This window comes from Nerophis ophidion, linkage group LG15, assembly GCF_033978795.1.
Source record: "Nerophis ophidion isolate RoL-2023_Sa linkage group LG15, RoL_Noph_v1.0, whole genome shotgun sequence".
NCBI classification, from domain to species: domain Eukaryota; kingdom Metazoa; phylum Chordata; class Actinopteri; order Syngnathiformes; family Syngnathidae; genus Nerophis; species Nerophis ophidion.
Window position 1 is genome coordinate 18,882,251 of NC_084625.1, and position 18,501 is coordinate 18,900,751.

General features: G+C 38.0%; 2 protein-coding genes across 10 annotated transcripts in view; one reads left to right on the plus strand and one right to left on the minus strand.

Moving 5' to 3' along the window:
* Positions 1-2,437: 2,437 nt before the first annotated feature.
* Positions 2,438-18,230, minus strand: ralaa (v-ral simian leukemia viral oncogene homolog Aa (ras related)). Its single transcript, XM_061921649.1, has 5 exons — positions 18,016-18,230; positions 9,245-9,444; positions 8,959-9,167; positions 5,072-5,246; positions 2,438-4,994 (listed from the first exon to the last, which is right to left on the minus strand). The coding sequence occupies exons 2-5, from the start codon at positions 9,356-9,358 to the stop codon at positions 4,872-4,874; spliced, it is 621 nt and encodes a 206-aa protein (XP_061777633.1). The 5' UTR covers positions 9,359-9,444; positions 18,016-18,230; the 3' UTR covers positions 2,438-4,871.
* zgc:111976 (mediator of RNA polymerase II transcription subunit 1-like) overlaps positions 17,701-18,501 on the plus strand; it is a 29,854-nt gene continuing 29,053 nt past the window's right edge. For 6 of the 9 annotated variants that reach the window (XM_061921640.1, XM_061921642.1, XM_061921641.1 and 3 more), the window contains exon 1: positions 17,893-17,994. In XM_061921640.1, the coding sequence (XP_061777624.1) occupies positions 17,908-17,994 (87 nt within the window). In that variant the 5' untranslated portion in view covers positions 17,893-17,907. Of the gene's footprint in view, positions 17,818-17,892; positions 17,995-18,026; positions 18,262-18,501 lie in introns of those variants that run through there. The other 3 variants (XM_061921644.1, XM_061921646.1, XM_061921645.1) reach the window with 2 other exon arrangements.

Consider the following 18,501-nt stretch of genomic DNA (forward strand, 5'->3'; position numbering starts at 1 on the left):
GAACAAATTGCAAAAGATTCAGCAACACAGATGTCCAAATTACTGTGTAATTGCGCAATGAAAAGAGATGACTTTTGGCCATAAGTGGTGCTGGGCTAAAAATGGCCGCTCAACCAATAACGTCACAAACACGTGTCATCATACGCGTCATCATTACGCGACGTTTTCGACAAACTCTGCGGGAAATTTAAAATTGCAATTTAGTAAACTAAAAAGGCCGTATTTGCATGTGTTGCAATGTTAATATTTCATCATTGATATATAAACTATCAGACTGCGTGGTGGGTAGTAGTGGGTTTCAGTAGGCCTTTAAGAAACACTGGTATATAGTCCACGCCCAGGGCTCCCATTATTTCAGCATTATAGTGAGTTGAGTTTTCATGCTAATTTTTTTGCTGTTTTTATCTGCCACACGCGAAAAGCCGGTCCGTGAAAATAATGCATACATTAAATTAGTTCCCGGTGGAATAAAGGTTGGGGACCCCTGTTGAAGAAGACAACCCTTAAATTATTACATCTTTCATTTTTCTACTGATAAATACTGATTAATAAAACAAACACAATCCCATTGAAAACCTGTGACATGAGCCTAAATGTTGAGTTGCCAAGGGACAGCCTCATCAGAAGTGTTTTTTTCCCCACGGGGATCACACACTGATCTACTAAATGTATAAAACCCAAAACCAGTGAAGTTGGCACGTTGTGTAATTCTTAAATAAAAACAGAATACAATGATTTTCAAATCCTTTTCAACTTATATTCAATTGAATAGACTGCAAAAACAAGATACTTAATGTTTGATTTGAGAAACTTTTTTTTTTTTTTCAAATTATCATTAACTTAGAATTTAATGACAGCAACACATCGCAAAAAGTTGGCACAGGGGTATTTTTACCACTGTGTTACATGGCCTAACATTCAGTAAACGTTTGGGACCTGAGGAGACCAATTTTTTGAAGCTTTTCAGGTGGAATTCTTTCCCATTCTTGCTTGATGTACAGCTTAAGTTGTTAACAGTCCGGGGCTTCACAATGCGCCACACAATTTCAATAGGAGACAGGTCTGGACTATAGGCAGGCCAGTCTAGTACCCGCACTCTTTTACTACGAAGCCACACTGTTCTAACACGTGCAGAATGTGGCTTGACATTGTATTGCTAAAATAAGCAGTGGCGTCCATGAAAAAGACGATGCTTGGATGGCAACTAATGTTGCTCCAAAACCTGTATGTACCTTTCAGCATTAATGGAGCCTTCACAGATGTGTAAATTACCCATGCCTTGGGCACTAATACACCCCCATACCATCACAGATGCTGACTTTTGAACTTTGAGCCTATAACATGGTTCTTTTCCGCTTTGGTCCGGAGGACACAACATTCACAGTTTCCGTAAACAATTTGAGATACGGACTGGTCAGACCACAGAACACTTTTCCACTTTGCATCAGTCCAGCTTAGATGAGCTTGGGCCGAGCGAAGCTGGCAGCCTTTCTGGGTGTTGTTGATAAATGGCTTTCGCTTGGCATAGTAGTTTTAACTGCACTAACAGATGTAGCGACAAACCTAAGTTACTGACAGAGGTTTTCTGAAGTGTTCCTGAGCTCATGTGGTGATATCCTTTACAAACGGATGTCACTTTTTGATGCAGTACCGCCCGAGGGATCGAAGTTCACGGGCATTACCGCTTACATGCAGTGATTTCTCCAGATTTTCTGAACCTTTTGATATTACGAACCGTAGATGGTGAAATCCCTAAATTTGTTCGCTCGTTGAGAAATTTTGTTCTTAAACTGTTGGACAATTTGCTCAAGTATTTGTTCACAAGGGAGTGTACCTCGCCCCATCATTTTTTGTGAATGACTGAGCATTTCATGGTGTTTTTACACCCAATCATGGCACCCACCTGTTCCCAATTAGCCTGTTCACCTGTGGGACGTTCCAAATAAGTATTTGATGAGCATTCCTCAACTTTTTTGCCACTTGCGCCAGCTTTTCTTAAACATGTTGCAGGCATCAAATTCCAAATCAGCTAATATTTGCAAAAAATAACAAAGTTTACCAGTTGGAACGTTAAGTATCTTGTCTTTGCAGTCTATTCAATTGAGTATAGGTTGAAAAGGATTTGAAAATCATTATATTCTGTTTTTATTCACGATTTACACAACATGCCAACTTTACTGGTTTTGTAATACGAATTAATTAATAAATACTTCCAATGATGGTGCTTGCTCTTTGTAGGGTAAGTATACCTTTAAATGTCGATTTCCGGCTTTTCCATATTCATTTCACCACCACTAAATGGCAGGCATAGCTGCAAATGACCACAATGTATTCTACCGGGTAGCTTGTGGATTTTGACATGCAATTCATGACTGTTCCAGCTTATTGTGACAATTCCAGACAAACACGTACACAAACTGAACACCATGGGAACCTGTTACCATTAGTAATATCATCTTTATTTGCCATTTCACCCACACGCACACACACATACACACAATTGAAATGTAAGCGTCAACACCTCTTGCACTCAGATACACACAATTGAAATGTAAGCGTCAACACCTCTTGCACTCAGACAGGTAGGCTACATTAGTGGTTATGTTATTAAAAAAAAAAAAAGAAAAAAGAGCGTAGCGTTTACAAATGGTGGCCAACCATCCAAACAACCACACAGACATATACAGTATAGATACTTCTATTTTTTTAGGGTATTAATATAAAAAGGCAATTTCGTCTTTTGAATTCCCAGCAGGGGAATTTGCTCAACGATGGAAAGAACTGAACACATAGTCAAGCCAATGTCAGCAAGCACTATGGCAATCACTGTTTTTACAAGCATTAGCAATGAGAGCACACAGCACTTTATAAAGATGGAGGACCAATCGTGGCATCTTGTGCTAGAGATTAGCCCTTAAATAAAATAAAAAAAAAACAACATTCTAAATATTTCAGGCTCGCCTTCAAAATGTCATATCTCACCGCTGTGTGCTTTTTCTTTGTCAATAAATAGCAAATACCACAAGTATTCTTTGCATTAGTGACTGTACATGTCGGCATAAAGCTTGCAGTCAACGCCAAATTTCAAATAAAAATTGGGGGTTTAAATGAAAACAAGGATCAGTTTTGTTGCATAGAGTCCATTACTGTGTATTTTATTATATTAGTGGCCTTAACATATGATTAAATGCGGCTCAGTCATTAGCGAAGGAAGGGAATGAAAGGGCACAGTGTGTGTTGGTCAATAAAACTGATGTGTTGGAAGTAAGTCGTTATTGTTGGCTTACAGAGTAGGTGCTATTCAAATGTTATTGTGGCATTTGGGGTTAAAAGGTCGGCTTAGTAGAAAGTGAATTATATTTGTGAATTATATTTATATAGCGCTTTTCTCTAGTGACTCAAAGCGCTTTACATAGTGAAACCCAATATCTAAGTTACATTTAAACCAGTGTGGGTGGCACTGGGAGCAGGTGGGTAAAGTGTCTTGCCCAAGGACACAACGGCAGTGACTAGGATGGCGGAAGCGGGAATCGAACCTGCAACCCTCAAGTTGCTGGCACGGCTGCTCTACCAACCGAGCTATACCGCTATGGCAGCCTCCGGGCAAACGTGATGGCGAGATGGGATGGTTCACATTCAACACGGACAGGTAGGCAGCGGCGTGCACTGTACATGAAAAAAAAAAAAAGAAGACGAAGGAGCCCTCCTCCGTCTTTAGCCAGATTCGTTGTTCACTTCAATTGAAAAGTGGGCACTTGTTTTTATAGTGGCTAGCAGTTTTCTTTGGTGACTGAATCAACGTATTTCTATCCGGCATTCCTTTTTCTTATCATTTAATAGGTGACCTAAAGTCTCTCAACGCGGTAGTGTTCCTATGTGCGCCCAATTAGGAGACACAGCAAAGAGAAAGATCTACAACAACAAAAATAACGGTAAAAACTGGCATGTTTACACTTCTATTTGTTGACTTCGAGGTGCCAGTGTAGTGTACACCACTGGCTTTGTATTTGAGCACCAGAGATTACTTCATAGAATAACAAATAAATTAAAAAAATGCAGAGATAGACAGCAACCATCTAGGCGACGTTCAAAACTGATGAAATGTTAGAACCACAACTGGAGGGGAAAACAGAGATTTGAGGGTCATGCTCTACATTTGTGCCTTTGAGTGGATTCAGGAGGGCGGAGGACTTTTTGAAATAAAGTATGGAGGGTATTCATATGGCCCTGTTCGTCACGGTTTACCTGACATATGAAACGTGACAAATTGAGAGGGTGCACTACCCACTTTAAGCCGCCAGACAGCAGTAGAGTGTTGAATATTTCAAAATTTGTTTTTTGGTAATTGTTACTTTGACCACAGCGTCAGTTGCTATGTGGAGTGGCGCTTTCCAACATTTTCGGTATACTGCATTTAAAAATGATTAACCCACCCACCTTCCTCTCACACAAGATCGACTCAGAAATGGGCCATATGATATCCTTCCCTGCTGTAAGATGTTTAAGTTTTTGGATGCATTGCATTGTGAGTCACAGTAAGACTCCATAAATGTAATGCAATTAAAAATGTTGAATTATGTAGTATATTAACACCAATTTGGACGCATGTTTCTCCATGAACCTACTGAGACACACTGACGTCATGTTAGTTTCATTTCAAAACACTCGGCGGAATCATTTGGAGTGTCAGCACATGAAAAAGATCTAGAAATGGCGTAAATGGACCTCACTACTCCCTGACATGCAGTCATGAAATGTGGTTAAAAAGCAGGATTCAGGTTGCGAGCATTAAATCAAAAATGGGAGAAATGTATATATGTACAGAAAAGCAGCTCTCTGGCTTTTTGCTAGATTTTTTTTTTTTTTTACCACTATAAAATACAACATCGCTCCCGGATTCTCTTGGCCAAACTTTTGCTTTTCTTCTTCCCGTTCTTCTCTTTGCTGTCCTCCATTTTCCTCGCCCGGATCTCCCTCATCAGGTCAAAGAACACCTGAAGGAAACACACAAATTTTATACTTCCTTGCTTGTACATCAAGACAAACAAACAATCTCCAATGTGAGACAGACCTTGTCCACGTTGGCTCGGGTTTTGGCTGAAGTCTCCACGTAGCACACACCCCACTGCTCGGCGCGGGCCTTGGCCTCGTCGGCGCTCACCTGCCGCCGGTCGTCCAAGTCAGACTTGTTGCCGACCAGGAGGAAAGGGACGTTCTCGTCTTCCTTCACCCGGAGGATCTGCTCTCTGGAAACACGGATGTACTTTGTTAGTGGGTAGATTTAGAATCAAGAGTGGGAAAGTTTTTACTCAAAATGGGTCAATAATGTAAACATAAATAGGGTTCACTAGTCTTGAAACACTACATTTTAATGCATGGCAGCAGAGGGCGCAATTAATCCTGAAAAATGACTTGCTGCCTCGACGTGCTGCTAGAGCAGTAAAAAAGGAAGTCAATTGTAATAATTGTGTGTAGCTTTAAAAAAAAAAAATACACGTGTTGGTTTGAAATCCAGTCGCTCCTTGCTACTTTGCAGCTCAACATTTTTTTGGGGATGGACACACCTTCAACGCCTGCCTCATCAAAACACATCTCCACATTGTTGAGCATTTAACACAAGCCATGTCAAAGGACAACAGTTAGATAGATGGATAGATACTATATTTTTCGGATTATAAGTCACAGTTTTTTTTAAAGTTAGGCCGTGGGTGCGTCTTATACTCTGGAGCGACTTATCTGTTAAATTATGAACACATTACCGTAAAATATCAAATAATATTATTTATCTCATTCACATAAGAGACTAGGCGTATATCAGAAATCGTCACACACACACGTCAACCAATAAAAATTAGGCGGGGGCGGGTCATGGCAGTAGTGCATTGTGGAAAAAAAGATGCTACCTGCTACTACTTCCATACCTATGAAAATTTATCATTTCAACATTGGCGGTAACTTATAAAAACTGAGAAGGGCTTTAAAGCAGTTCTGCGCAGCCTGTGGGAGCTGTGGATGATGAATGGAGAGCACAGCTTCACGGCAACCGGGAGAATGCGCTTTGCAACTTTTCTGGATGTCACTGGATGGATCGACAAAGCATGGGCTTCGGTGACAACCGAAACCATCCTGTCCGGATTCAGAAAGGTTGGAATAATTGGAACTGCAACTGACGATGACTCTGACGTAAGCAACGTACCAATAGAAGAGGAAACGGCGCATTGTCTACCTTTGGAGTTGGCAGAGTTGTTTAGAAGGACACCGAGGGAGAAGATTTCATCGGATTTAGCGATTAGAAGTGACAGATTGTTGGATAAACGTATAGCATTTTTTTATTTCAATGACTCTTACAATATTATTTTACGTTAACATACCAGGCACATTCTCAGTTCGTTATTTATGCGTCATATAACGTACACTTATTCAGCCTGTTGTTCACTATTCTTTATTAATTTTAAATTGCCTTTCAAATGTGTATTCTTGGTGTTTGATTTTATCAAATTAATTTCCCCCAAAAATGCAACTTATACTCAAGTACGACTTATATATATTTTTTTCCTTCTTTATTATGCATTTTCGGCCGGATTTATAATCCGAAAAATACTGTAGTACTTTATTGATTCCTTCAGGAAGATTAAAACTGGACGTAGAATCGGACATTCGTTGCGGCATTTCAGGCTAACTGAGACTGCTATCAGCAGCTGTCCAGCCAAAGTGGAGATAGTCTTTTGATGCACTTTATTTTTGACATCAATAAAACAGCTTTGGTTTGAGCCATGTGGATTAACAACACAAACAAGTAATGCTAACAACAAAGAATGCTAACATCACACTGAAAGATTGGCGCTGCGATTGTCAGGTGAACTATTTTTTTGCTGAGCAACAAGCGCCAGTGGTTTTAGCACATGAAAGCTCGGTTCTAACTTAGAGAATTTAACCAGGAGATGAGGGTTGGATAATTATGGCAAAAATAATAATCACGATTATTTTGACTGGTAATCACTGGAGGTGGGGGGGAAATAATCAATTTTAGATACATTAAAATTTGGACTTGGAAGATTATAAAATGTCTTCATTGTCAATGAAGTAATGTTCTAAAATGTGGCTGACTGCAGCGAGCCAGCTCACAGAGAAATTAGACCATCTCCATTATAAGACACTTATGTTCCAGTTTTGCACACATTTCCAAGAATTAATTTAACAGTTCGTTATTACAAATGCACTGTTCGGTAATATTATAAGTGAAAAAAGTTTATGTAGTGAAACGAAATGTAAAACTGCATCAATATATATAAATTATAGATGCATCTATAATCAATTCTTAATCAAATCGTAGCACCTGAATCGTAATCGTATTGTGAGGTCCCCAAAGATTCCAACTTCGAGTAATCAAGATTATTCTATAATCTGAAAACATGAGTATTTACTGTACGACCAAAACTGAACTTTACATATGGTTTAAAAAATGCAAAAAAAAAAATACATTCGTAACAAATAAATTAAAAAAATAGAAAAAACAATTGCAATATAAAAAACAAAAAAATTCAGATTTTCCGTTTTAATTCCGGAAAAACTATATTCAAAGTTGAGGTTTGATGGTACAATAAATACCGTATTTTTCGGATTATAAGTCGCAGTTTTTTTTATAGTTTGGCCGGGAGTGCGATTTATACTCCGGAGCGACTTGTGTGAAATTATTAGCACATTACCGTAAAATATTAAATACAATTATTTATCTCATCCGCGGAAGAGACGAAGAAAATGTCAGCAATACACATACACGTCAACCAATAAGAATTCGGTGGGGGAGGGTCATTGCAGAAGTGCATTGTGGGTCATGGAATGCTAACTGCTATATGCTACTGCCTTAGCTATTACAATGGATCATTTCAACGTTGGCGGTAACTTATAAAAACTGAGATGGGCTGAACAAAAATGGCCCCGAAAAGGAAATCATGTACTGCAGATTACAAGCTGGACGTAGTGAAATACGCAGCAGAAAACGACAAGAGGAAGCGGTGCATACCTTTGGAGTTGGCAGAGTTGTTTAGAAGAGACATCGAGGAAGAAGATTTTATCGAAATTATCGATTAGGAGTGACAGATTGTTTGGTAAACGTATAGCATGTTCTATATGTTATAGATTTTTGAAAGACTCTTACCATAATATGTTACATTAACATACCAGGCACCTTCTCCGTTGGTTATTTATGCGTCACTATATGTACACTTATTTAGCCTGTTGTTCACTATTCTCTGTTTATTTTAAATTGCCTTTCAAATGTCTATTCTTGGTGTTGGATTTTATCAAATAAATTCCCCCCAAAAATGCTACTTATACTCCAATGCGACGTATATATATATGTTTTTTTCCTTCTTTATGATGCATTTTCGACCGGTGCGACGTATACTCCGGAGCGATTTATAATCCGAAAAATACGGTACTTATATTTTCAAATTAATACATAATTATGTAAATAATCATCAATCAAAATATTTCTGATTATTATTTATTGTCCAGCCCTCCTAAGAATGCAAAAAATAATAATAATAATAATTTAGAAGATTGTAAACGTTTTTTTATCCTCCGAATACAAAAATATATATTTTTTTAATACTAATCCGACTTTGCAATATTCCTTTTAATCACTGTCATGTCCGGTCCCAATTGACTGAGATAAACAAGGGACAACTTTACTAAAATCCAGTACAGCACATACAGCAGCTGTATAATGTAAAGTGAATGGCGTGAAGTTCCCCAGGTTGGTGAAGTTAGTGCATCAGTTGCTTGAATCTCCTCGACATTGGTTTCCTGTAAGTGGCTCTAAATTAATACAACATAAACTGGAGACTTGACTTTTTTGACATTTACTTCGCTGTGAGATTTGCTCTCCTTTTTGTTCCGATCAGCCTGTCTCGTTTGTTAATGTACAGATTGATTACTGCTCATTTATTGCTGCACCTGAAGTCTACTGTCGCCGCAAACGATTCCAACTCTGTGATGGAAAAGACGCAGAGGAAACCCTCGCCGCTGCGGAAGTAGTTGTCCCTGATCGCGGCATAGTCCTCCTGTCCGGCCGTGTCGAGGATATCAATCTGTACCTCCTCGCCGTCCAGCACCACCTTCTTCCTGTAGCTGTCAGCCTTGGTGGGCTCGTAGTCTTCCACAAACTATAAACAACAAGAGAACAGGCGGGGTCATACAGATTGTGGAGATTTTAGCACGTTAATGTGAATGCAACGCTCACCTCGTCGTACATGAACTGCAGCGTGAGGGCTGACTTGCCCACACCTCCGCTGCCCACCATGATCACTTTGTGAAGGGCTAAGGAGTTCTGCCCTTTGGGTTTAGCAGCTGCCATGGCTCCGGGGAAAAAGTCAGGATTTTGAAATGAAGGACGTCTAAATGAAATTCCAGGTGCAGCAGCAACGGCTTAAATTGTAATCCCTAAGGAGGAAAATATGTTAATTAGCTCCTTCATTTCTTAAAATGAATTCCCGACAGGTGCCATGTGTTTACCTGGATGAATTAGGTGTTAGAAGGTAGCTTTTAACAGCGTGTTTAAACAGTATAATCACGCCCCTTCCACAGTTAGGGTTGATAAAAGCCAATGTGTTTGTGTGTACACAAGACACAGAAAACCTGCATAACCATTAGGTCATGGACAGAACACTGCTTACAGTGGCAAAACCATAGCAGCCTGCAAGAAAACCATGATGCTTGGTGCACAAATTGAGATTTTCTTGTAGCTGTTAACTATTTTTTCAGCAAGGAACATAATAGGGTGACTAAAAATTGAGTCAAAATGGACACCACAGGCCTCGCTGTGAGTCAGGGAGAGGTGTGTAGGCCTGGGCCGGTAACACATTTTGATCGACAATATATTGACCTACAAATTATAGCTGATAAACGATATTGTTGTCAACATTTTTGGGGAATAAATTAACCACTGATGTAATGATAATACATAAAAAATTTCAAGTGTACCCTTGATCCAAATGAAATAAAATTGTATTTTTCATATATTTTAACATTGTAATTTGAATGTAAACATTTACACATCCAAGTTAAATAACACAAACAAATATGAAAAAATAAATCTACTGTTTCCAAAATTTTGCACTTGAATAAAAATCACAACCAAAACAATAAAATAGGTTCTGTCTCTATTAAGAAGGGGAGGGGGGGACCCTCAAAAAATCACAACCAAAACAATCAAATAACTAAAAATAAATAGACAGACTATACTTTCTTGGCAGAGGACACATTAAATATTTTACTGGCTTCATAATAATATATTTATTTGCGTGGTTAAATACAAAACCCAAAACCAGTAATGTTGGCCTGTTGTGTAAATCGTAAATAAAAAAAGAATACAATGATTTGCAAATCTTTTTCAACCTATATTTAATTAAATACACTGCAAAGCCAAGATACTTATTGTTCAAATTGGTAAATTTTGTTATTTTTTGCAAATATTAGCTCATTAAGAATTTGATGGCTGCATCATTTATCAAAAAAGCTGGCACAAGTAGCAAAAATGACTGAGAAAGTAGAGGAATGCTCATCAAACACTTATGTAAAACATCCCACAGGTGAACAGGCTAAATGGGAACAAGTGGGTGCCATGAATGTGTATAAAAGCAGCTTCCGTGAAATGCTCAGTCATTCACAAACAAGGATGGGGCGAACAAATGCGTGAGAAAACTGCCAAATAGTTAAAGAACAACATTTCTCAACGAGCTATTGCAAGAAATTTAGGAATTTCACCATCTACGTTCTGTAATATCATCAAAAGGTTCAGAAAATCTTGAGAAATCACTGCACGTAAGCGGCAACGCCCGTGACCTTTGAGCCCTTAGGTGGTACGGCATCAAAAACCGACATCAGTGTGTAAAGGATATCTGTATAGACTGTATTTATAATATTCACATGTAAAAAATACTAAATGCTTATTGTCTATTATGAGCGAACTGTTGTGCCGAATTTCCCCCAGGGATCAATAAAGTACTTTTTACTCTATTCTATTCTCTATTCTATATCATTACATGGGCTCAGGAACACTTCAGGAAAAATACTGTCAGTAACTACAGTTTGTCACTTCATCTAAAAGTGCAAGTTAAAACTGTTCTAGGCAAAGAGAATTATCAACAACACCCAGAAATGCTGCCGGCTTCGGTGGGCCCAAGCTCATCTAAGATGGACTGATGCAAAGTGGAAAACTGTTCTGTGGTCTGACGAGTCCACATTTCAAATTGTTTTTGGAAAATGTGGACGTGGTGTCCTCCGGACCAAAGATGAAAAGAACCAATCCGGACTGTTACAGGCGCAAAGTTGAAAAGCCAGCATCAGTGATGGTATGGGGGTGTATTAGTGCCCAACGCATGGGTAACTTACACATCTGTGAGGGCACCATTAACGCTGAAAGGTACATACAGGTTTTGAGGCAACATATGTTGCCATCAGAGCATTGTCTTTTTATTGGACTCCCCTGCTTATTTCAGAAAGACAATGCCACGCCACATTATGCATGTGTTACAACAGCGTGGCTTCATATTAAAAGAGTGGGGGTACTAGACTGGCCTGCCTGTAGTGCAGACCTGTCACCCATTGAAAATGTGTGGCGCATTATGAAGTCTAAAATACAACAAGGGTGACCCCGGACTGTTGAATCAAGCAACATCAAGCAAGAATGGGAAAGAATTCCACCTGAAAAGCTTAAAAAAATGGTCTCCTCAGTTCCCAAACATTTACTGAATGTTGTTAAAAGGAAAGGCCATGTAACACTGGTAAAAATGCCCCGTGCCAACTTTTTTGGAATGTGTTGCTGTCATTAAATTTTAGGTTAATGGTAGTTTTCCAAAATTAATTAAGTTTCCCAGTGTGAACATTAAATATCTTGTCTTTGCAGTCTATTTAATTGAATATACTGCAAGTTGAAAAGGGTTGGCAAATCGTTGTATTCTGTTTTTTTTTTTTTATGACTGACACAACATGGTTATTTTTGGATGTAGTTATCCTCAACACACCCAATGTTGTTGATTAAGAAAATCCATCAAACAACAAGAAAATTGTGTATTCCTAGTGCATTTGTTTTGGATTTTTAGTGCCTTAAATGTAAATATGTACTCGATTAAATTACTTCTGACTTACAAACTGCGAGAGTGTTTTGGTGGTAAATATAAGGTTATAATTTAAGTTTATTTGGAACATGTACACAGTTACAATATGATACATCACACATTTTGACATATTAGCATTTCTCTTTATAACATGTCCGAAAATGAGTAAGAAGCAAAGCTTATTTTAATCCTACCCCGTTCCAACTCACAGCAATTACTAACACATGTTCACTTATTAGTTTCATTTTGCAAAACTCTAAAATGCAACTCCTAATAAATAGGTAAGTCAGTTGATTACACAATAAGATAAATACTATCTCATTTTCAATAAATATAAGCGATAAAATCGTACTAAAACAAACTACCAGTGTTGTTAATGGTAAATGAGAAAGGCAAACACAAATAAAAATAGACGGGGAAGATATTGAAATGGTAAAAGAAAACACATCTTTGGGTGCAACAATACATGATAACTTAATTGGAAATCTCATGTAAAAAATATACAACATAAAGTAGCAAGATGCACATCAATAATGAATAAAGCAAAACATGTTGTAGACCAAAAATCACTTCATATTCTCTACTCTACAGCTCACTAAAGTTACTATATTGATGTTATTGTGTAGAAATGTGGGGAAACAACTACAAATGTGCGCTTCATTCAATAACTGTGTTACAAAAAAGATCAATTAGAATAATACGTCATGTTGGCTATAGGGCTGAGCGATATATCGATATATCGCGGGTTTGTCTTTGTGCGATATCGAAAATGACGATATCGTGATATTCGAGTATTACACTGCATGTTTCCCACCCTTTCTTGTCTCTCCTTTTCACAGAGACGTAAACCTAGCGTACCTTCTTACATACGTCACGTGTGCAACGTCACACGCTGCCGCGTAGCAGGGAGGTAGCGACATGGTAGCGTTAGCTGTGATGGTAACGGTGAGGTGCGGGTGGTAATACGAGAGAGAGAAAGGTGCAAATCTGGCAACAAATGGAGGAAGAAGTAGTTACAGAGAAAAACAGCACAGGATTCGTCGTCTGGCAGTGGTTTGGCTTCAAGCGGGAATATGTTCAACATTTATGCGCCAAAAGCGTTGCTACAGTGGTTTGGCTTCAAGCGGGAATATGTTCAACATTTATGCGGCAAAAGCGTTGCTACAAAAAGTAGCAGCACTGCACAATTTGAAAAGTCACCCGCTAGAGGAGTGCTTAAAACTCTGCATGTCAACATCTCCGGTTGGTGCCACACCAACAAAATGCCGAAGCAACAACTTCCAGATCAACACCGTATGAAAAAAAAAAGTCAACAACCGAAGGAGATAACGTCCGCAGGAACCTACCATATAGCAAAGGACATACACTATTTGATTATTTTTTCAAATATCTTGTGTGACATCATGTACAAAAGTGCACTTATTTTGTTTTAAACTATTGTAGTGGCGTTCTGTACAAAAAGTGCACTTCAATTTAGTGTTGTTTTGATAGTCATCTTGGTGACATCATTCACAAAAGTGCACTCATAGCTTGTTTTAAAATGTCTCTGACTTTGATTGATTGATTGATACTTTTATTAGTAGATTGCACAGTACAGTACATATTCCGTACAATTGACCACTAAATGGTAACACCCGAATAAGTTTTTCAACTTGTTTAAGTCGGGGTCCACGTTAATCAATTCATGGTAACAATCTTGCACTTTCTGTTTTGAAATGACATGAATGTCTTTGCCATTGCTTAATAACTGTTTAATATATACAGTTTTGGTAAATTGACTTAGTTGTGATTTTCCTCTCTGCATGAAAGTTTAAAAGGATCATATATTAATGCAGTATGAACAAGATATGTTTTAATGTAGACACATAGAATCATCATACAGCTGTGATTATATGCATCAAGTGTTCATTCAAGGCTAAGGCAAAATATTGAGATATATATTGTGTATCGTGACATGGCCTAAAAATATCGAGATATTAATAAAAGCCCATATCGCCCAACCCTGGTTGGATAAAGAAAACATACAAACCCTTTATTTATTCAAACACAATTATTGAAATTGAAAATTTGGTGCATTTGCAAGCAGCTAAAATTATGTATAAAGTAAACTATAACCTAAATTATTCTCAGCAAAAGAGAAATAAAACATTAAGAGGAAAATCTAATTTAAAACATGTGTATGGTCGTACAACACTCATAACCTTTAGTATATCTGTATGTGCAATTAAATTATGCAACGGATTAACCAAAGAAATCAAAGCACCAATATGGTTCAGTTTAAGAGATGGTTCAAACTACAATTGTTCATAAAGTACACAGAAAAAGAATTATGATGAACATATTGAACTCTTTTTTTAATTTGAGACAAAGATTATTTTTGCATGCAATATTTGTATGCTCACTTCATGTTGCTTTACCATGAATTGATTAACGTGGACCCCGACTTACACAAGTTGAAAAACTTATTCGGGTGTTATCATTTCGTGGTCAATTGTACAGAATATTTACAGTACTGTGTAATCTACTAATAAAAGTTTCAATCAAGCAATTAATAACATGGTATATTATTTATTTATTTATGTGTTACAGAGAACGAGGAAATGGAATACAATTGCTATGGTGTGAAAAGGGGTAGGATTACATGAGCTCTGCTTCTTCCAAACTCCTTTTCGGACGTGTTATAATGAAACAAGTGGAAATATGTGATGCATTACATTGAATAAAAATTAATGTTCGGAATAAAATAAAACTAACGACCCCGAACGGGAAAAGCGGTAAAAAATGGATAGATGGATGAACTGAACTGAAATGATTAAACTTAAGAGATGGTTTGATGTCAATAAATTACCATTAAATGTAAAAAAAAAAAATTTTTATGATTTTTTGTAAGAGGAAAAGGGAGAAAATGATCAAACTGTCAATAGAGAGAATTGATATTGAAAGGGTTTCTGAACTTGGATTTTTAGGAGTGATACTGAATGACGGTCTGACATGGAAATCTCATATTGCACATGTATGGAAAAATATGTCTCAGAGTATTTTTATATTAAACAAGGTAAAATATGTGTTGGATTATAGGGCAATGCGCGTAAAGCTACAGACATTGTGTGTCATGTTTAAGGCTAAAAGTAAAACCATCCATCCATCTATTTTCTACAGCTTATTCCCTTTGGGGTCGCGGAGGGGGCTGGTGCCTATCTCAGCTACAATCGGGCGGAAGGCGGGGTACACCCTGGACAAGTCGTTACGTCATCACAGCAAATTTACAAAAAATGTTTGTCATCACTTTTGAGAATACAGAGATTAGAAGAAAAGGTCATTTTAAACATCAGTATTCAAGGACAACTTTAAAGCAAATGTGTACATCAGTGGTGGGGGTTCAACTATGGAATTCTCTTTACAATGAGATAAAAGACTGTAAAAATATATTCCAATTCAAAAAAATATATAAAGATAGAACAATAAGATCATATGGACAGCCATAAGTGTATACATTTTGCTTTTTATTTATTATTTTACTTGTTTTGTATTTGTATTGTATCATTCCGTAAGGTGTATATATATATATTTTTTTGCTCGGTTTGTACTTCATGAAGTTTTGCACTTGTGTTTTTTGTTTGTTTTCATTACATTTGGATGTACTTGTTGGTTTGTATGATATCCATGTAGTAAGACTTTGTATTATGTTGCGACCTTCCGCCCGATTGTAGCTGAGATAGGCGCCAGCACCCCCCCGCAGCCCCAAAAAGGGAATGAGCGGTAGAAATGGATGGATGGAAGGGGCAGGAAAATATACGATTTTTCTTCATCCTGCTCCTTCTCAGGCATTGGTGTGTGAATGTAAAATTGTATACAAACCCCGTTTCCATATGAGTTGGGAAATTGTGTTAGATGTAAATATAAAACGGAATACAATGATTTGCAAATCATTTTCAACCCATATTCAGTTGAAAATGCTACAAAGACAACATATTTGATGTTCAAACTGATAAACATTGTTTTTATTGCAAATAATCATTAACTTTAGAATTTGATGCAAGCAACACGTGACAAAGAAGTTGGAAAAGGTGGCAATAAATACCGATAAAGTTGAGGAATGCTCATCAAACACTTATATGGAACATCCCACATGTGTGCAGGCTAATTGGGAACAGTTGGGTGCCATGATTGGGCATAAAAGCAGCTTCCATGAAATGCTAAATAATTCACAAACAAGGATGGGGTGAGGGTCACCACTTTGTAAGCAAATTGTCGAACAGTTTTAGAACAAAATTTCTCAACAAGCTATTGCAAGGAATTTAGGGATTTTACCATCTACGGTCCGTAAAATCATCAAAAAGTTCAGAGAATCTGGAGAAATCACTGCACGTAAGCGATGACATTACGGACTTTTGATCCCTCAGGCGATACGGCATCAAAAACCGACAGTGTGTAAAGGATATCACCACATGGGCTCAGGAACACTACATAAAACCACTGTCAGTAACTACAGTTGGTTGCTACATCTGTAAGTCCAAGTTAAAACTCTACTATGCAAAGCCAAACCCATTCATCAACAATATCCTGAAACGCCGTCAGTTTTGGCTGGGCCCGAGCTCATGGACTGATGCAAAGTGGAAAGGTGTTCTGTGGTCTGACAAGTCCACATTTCAAATTATATTTGGAAACAGAGGACGTGGTGTCCTCCAGAACAAAGAGTAAAATAACCATTCCGATTGTTATAGGCGCAAAGTTCAAAAGCCAGCATCTGTGATGGTATGGGGGTGTATTAGTGCCCAAGGCATGGATAACTTGCACATCTGTGAAGGCACCATTAATGCTGAAAGGTCCATACAGGTTTTGGAGCAACATATGTTGTCATTCAAGCAACGTTATCATGGACGCCCCTGCTTATTACAGCAAGACAAGTGTTACAACAGCGTGGCTTCATAAAAATAAAAAAAAATGAGTGCGGGTACTTTCCTGGCCTGCCTGCAGTCCAGACCTGTCTCCCATCAAAAATGTTTGGCGCATTATAAAGCATAAAATACGACAGCGGAGACCCCGGATTGTTGAACGACTGAAGCTCTACATAAAACAAGAATGGGAAAGAATTCCACTTTCAAAGTTTCAACAATTAGTTTCCTCAGTTCCCAAACATTTATTGAGTGTTGTTAAAAGAAAAAGTGATGTGAAACAATGGTGAACATGCCCTTTCCCAACTACTTTGACATGTGTTGCAGCCATGAAATTGTAACTTAATTATTTGCAAAAAAAAAAAAGTGTATGAGTTTGAACATCAAATATATTGTCTTTGTAGTGCAATCAATTGAATATGGGTTGAAAAGGATTTGCAAATCATTGTATTCCGTTTATATTTACATCTAACACAATTACCCAACTCATATGGAAACGGGGTTTGTAATTGAGGTATAATTGTCTCTCGATCAAAGATGCACATCAATGAAGGAGATACATCAAAAATTAAAATGAACTGAATGGTAGCAACTATTAAATTAGCTCGGGTATTTCTTTGAAAGGGAAAAGTGTATCATTATCTTTTATTACGTATGTATCCACGTACTAGCCAGAAAAAAAACATATATTTGATAAAAGACGAAGAATACGAGCTGTTAGCAACTTAGCAGGTGACTGGTCTGCAGGTAATGACTAGCTAGCGGTGGGCGGCGTTCCCCACAACTAATAACCACTTTTACTGGTAAGATAAGTGTTAATTGTCCTTATTAAAACTAAACAAAGCTGCTGTGACGGAAACAAATTCCACATTAAATGGGAGAAACAGCAACAGATGTTCAGCTGTAGCAACGAGCTAGCAAGATGCTCATCACAACTGACGGATGCTATGCTAGCTGCCAAAAGCTCGCCGACGCCATTTGTGAGATGTGACAACACGTACCGCTTTTTGCCAAATTCTTCACGTCGGTGCCGCGTTGAAGGGAAGTTTGGATACACGACTAGAGGGAAGTTTTAGCTCATGGCTAAGTTGCCTCTCGCTAGCTCAAGCTGTGTTAGCACTTAGCAGTGATGTGACAGACAGACAGAGGGCTGGGCTGGGTTTGGTCTCGGCTGCGTTCGGCTCCGCTCGGCTTTTCTCGGCTGTACTCGTGAAAGCCTCCACCTTGACCCCCCTGGGGGTTAAACTGTAAGGCTTACTTACTCATGCCCGCATCAACACATTTTCTTTGTATATTAAAATGCGTATTTTAAGCTCCAGCGATTTTATATGTAGTAAATTGTATTTTTTTAATGCTATTGATTGATTGATTGAAACTTTTATTAGTAGATTGCACAGTTCAGTAAATATTCCGTACAATTAACCACTAAATGGTAACACCCGAATACGTTTTTCAATTTGTTTAAGTCGGGGTCCCAGTTAATCAAC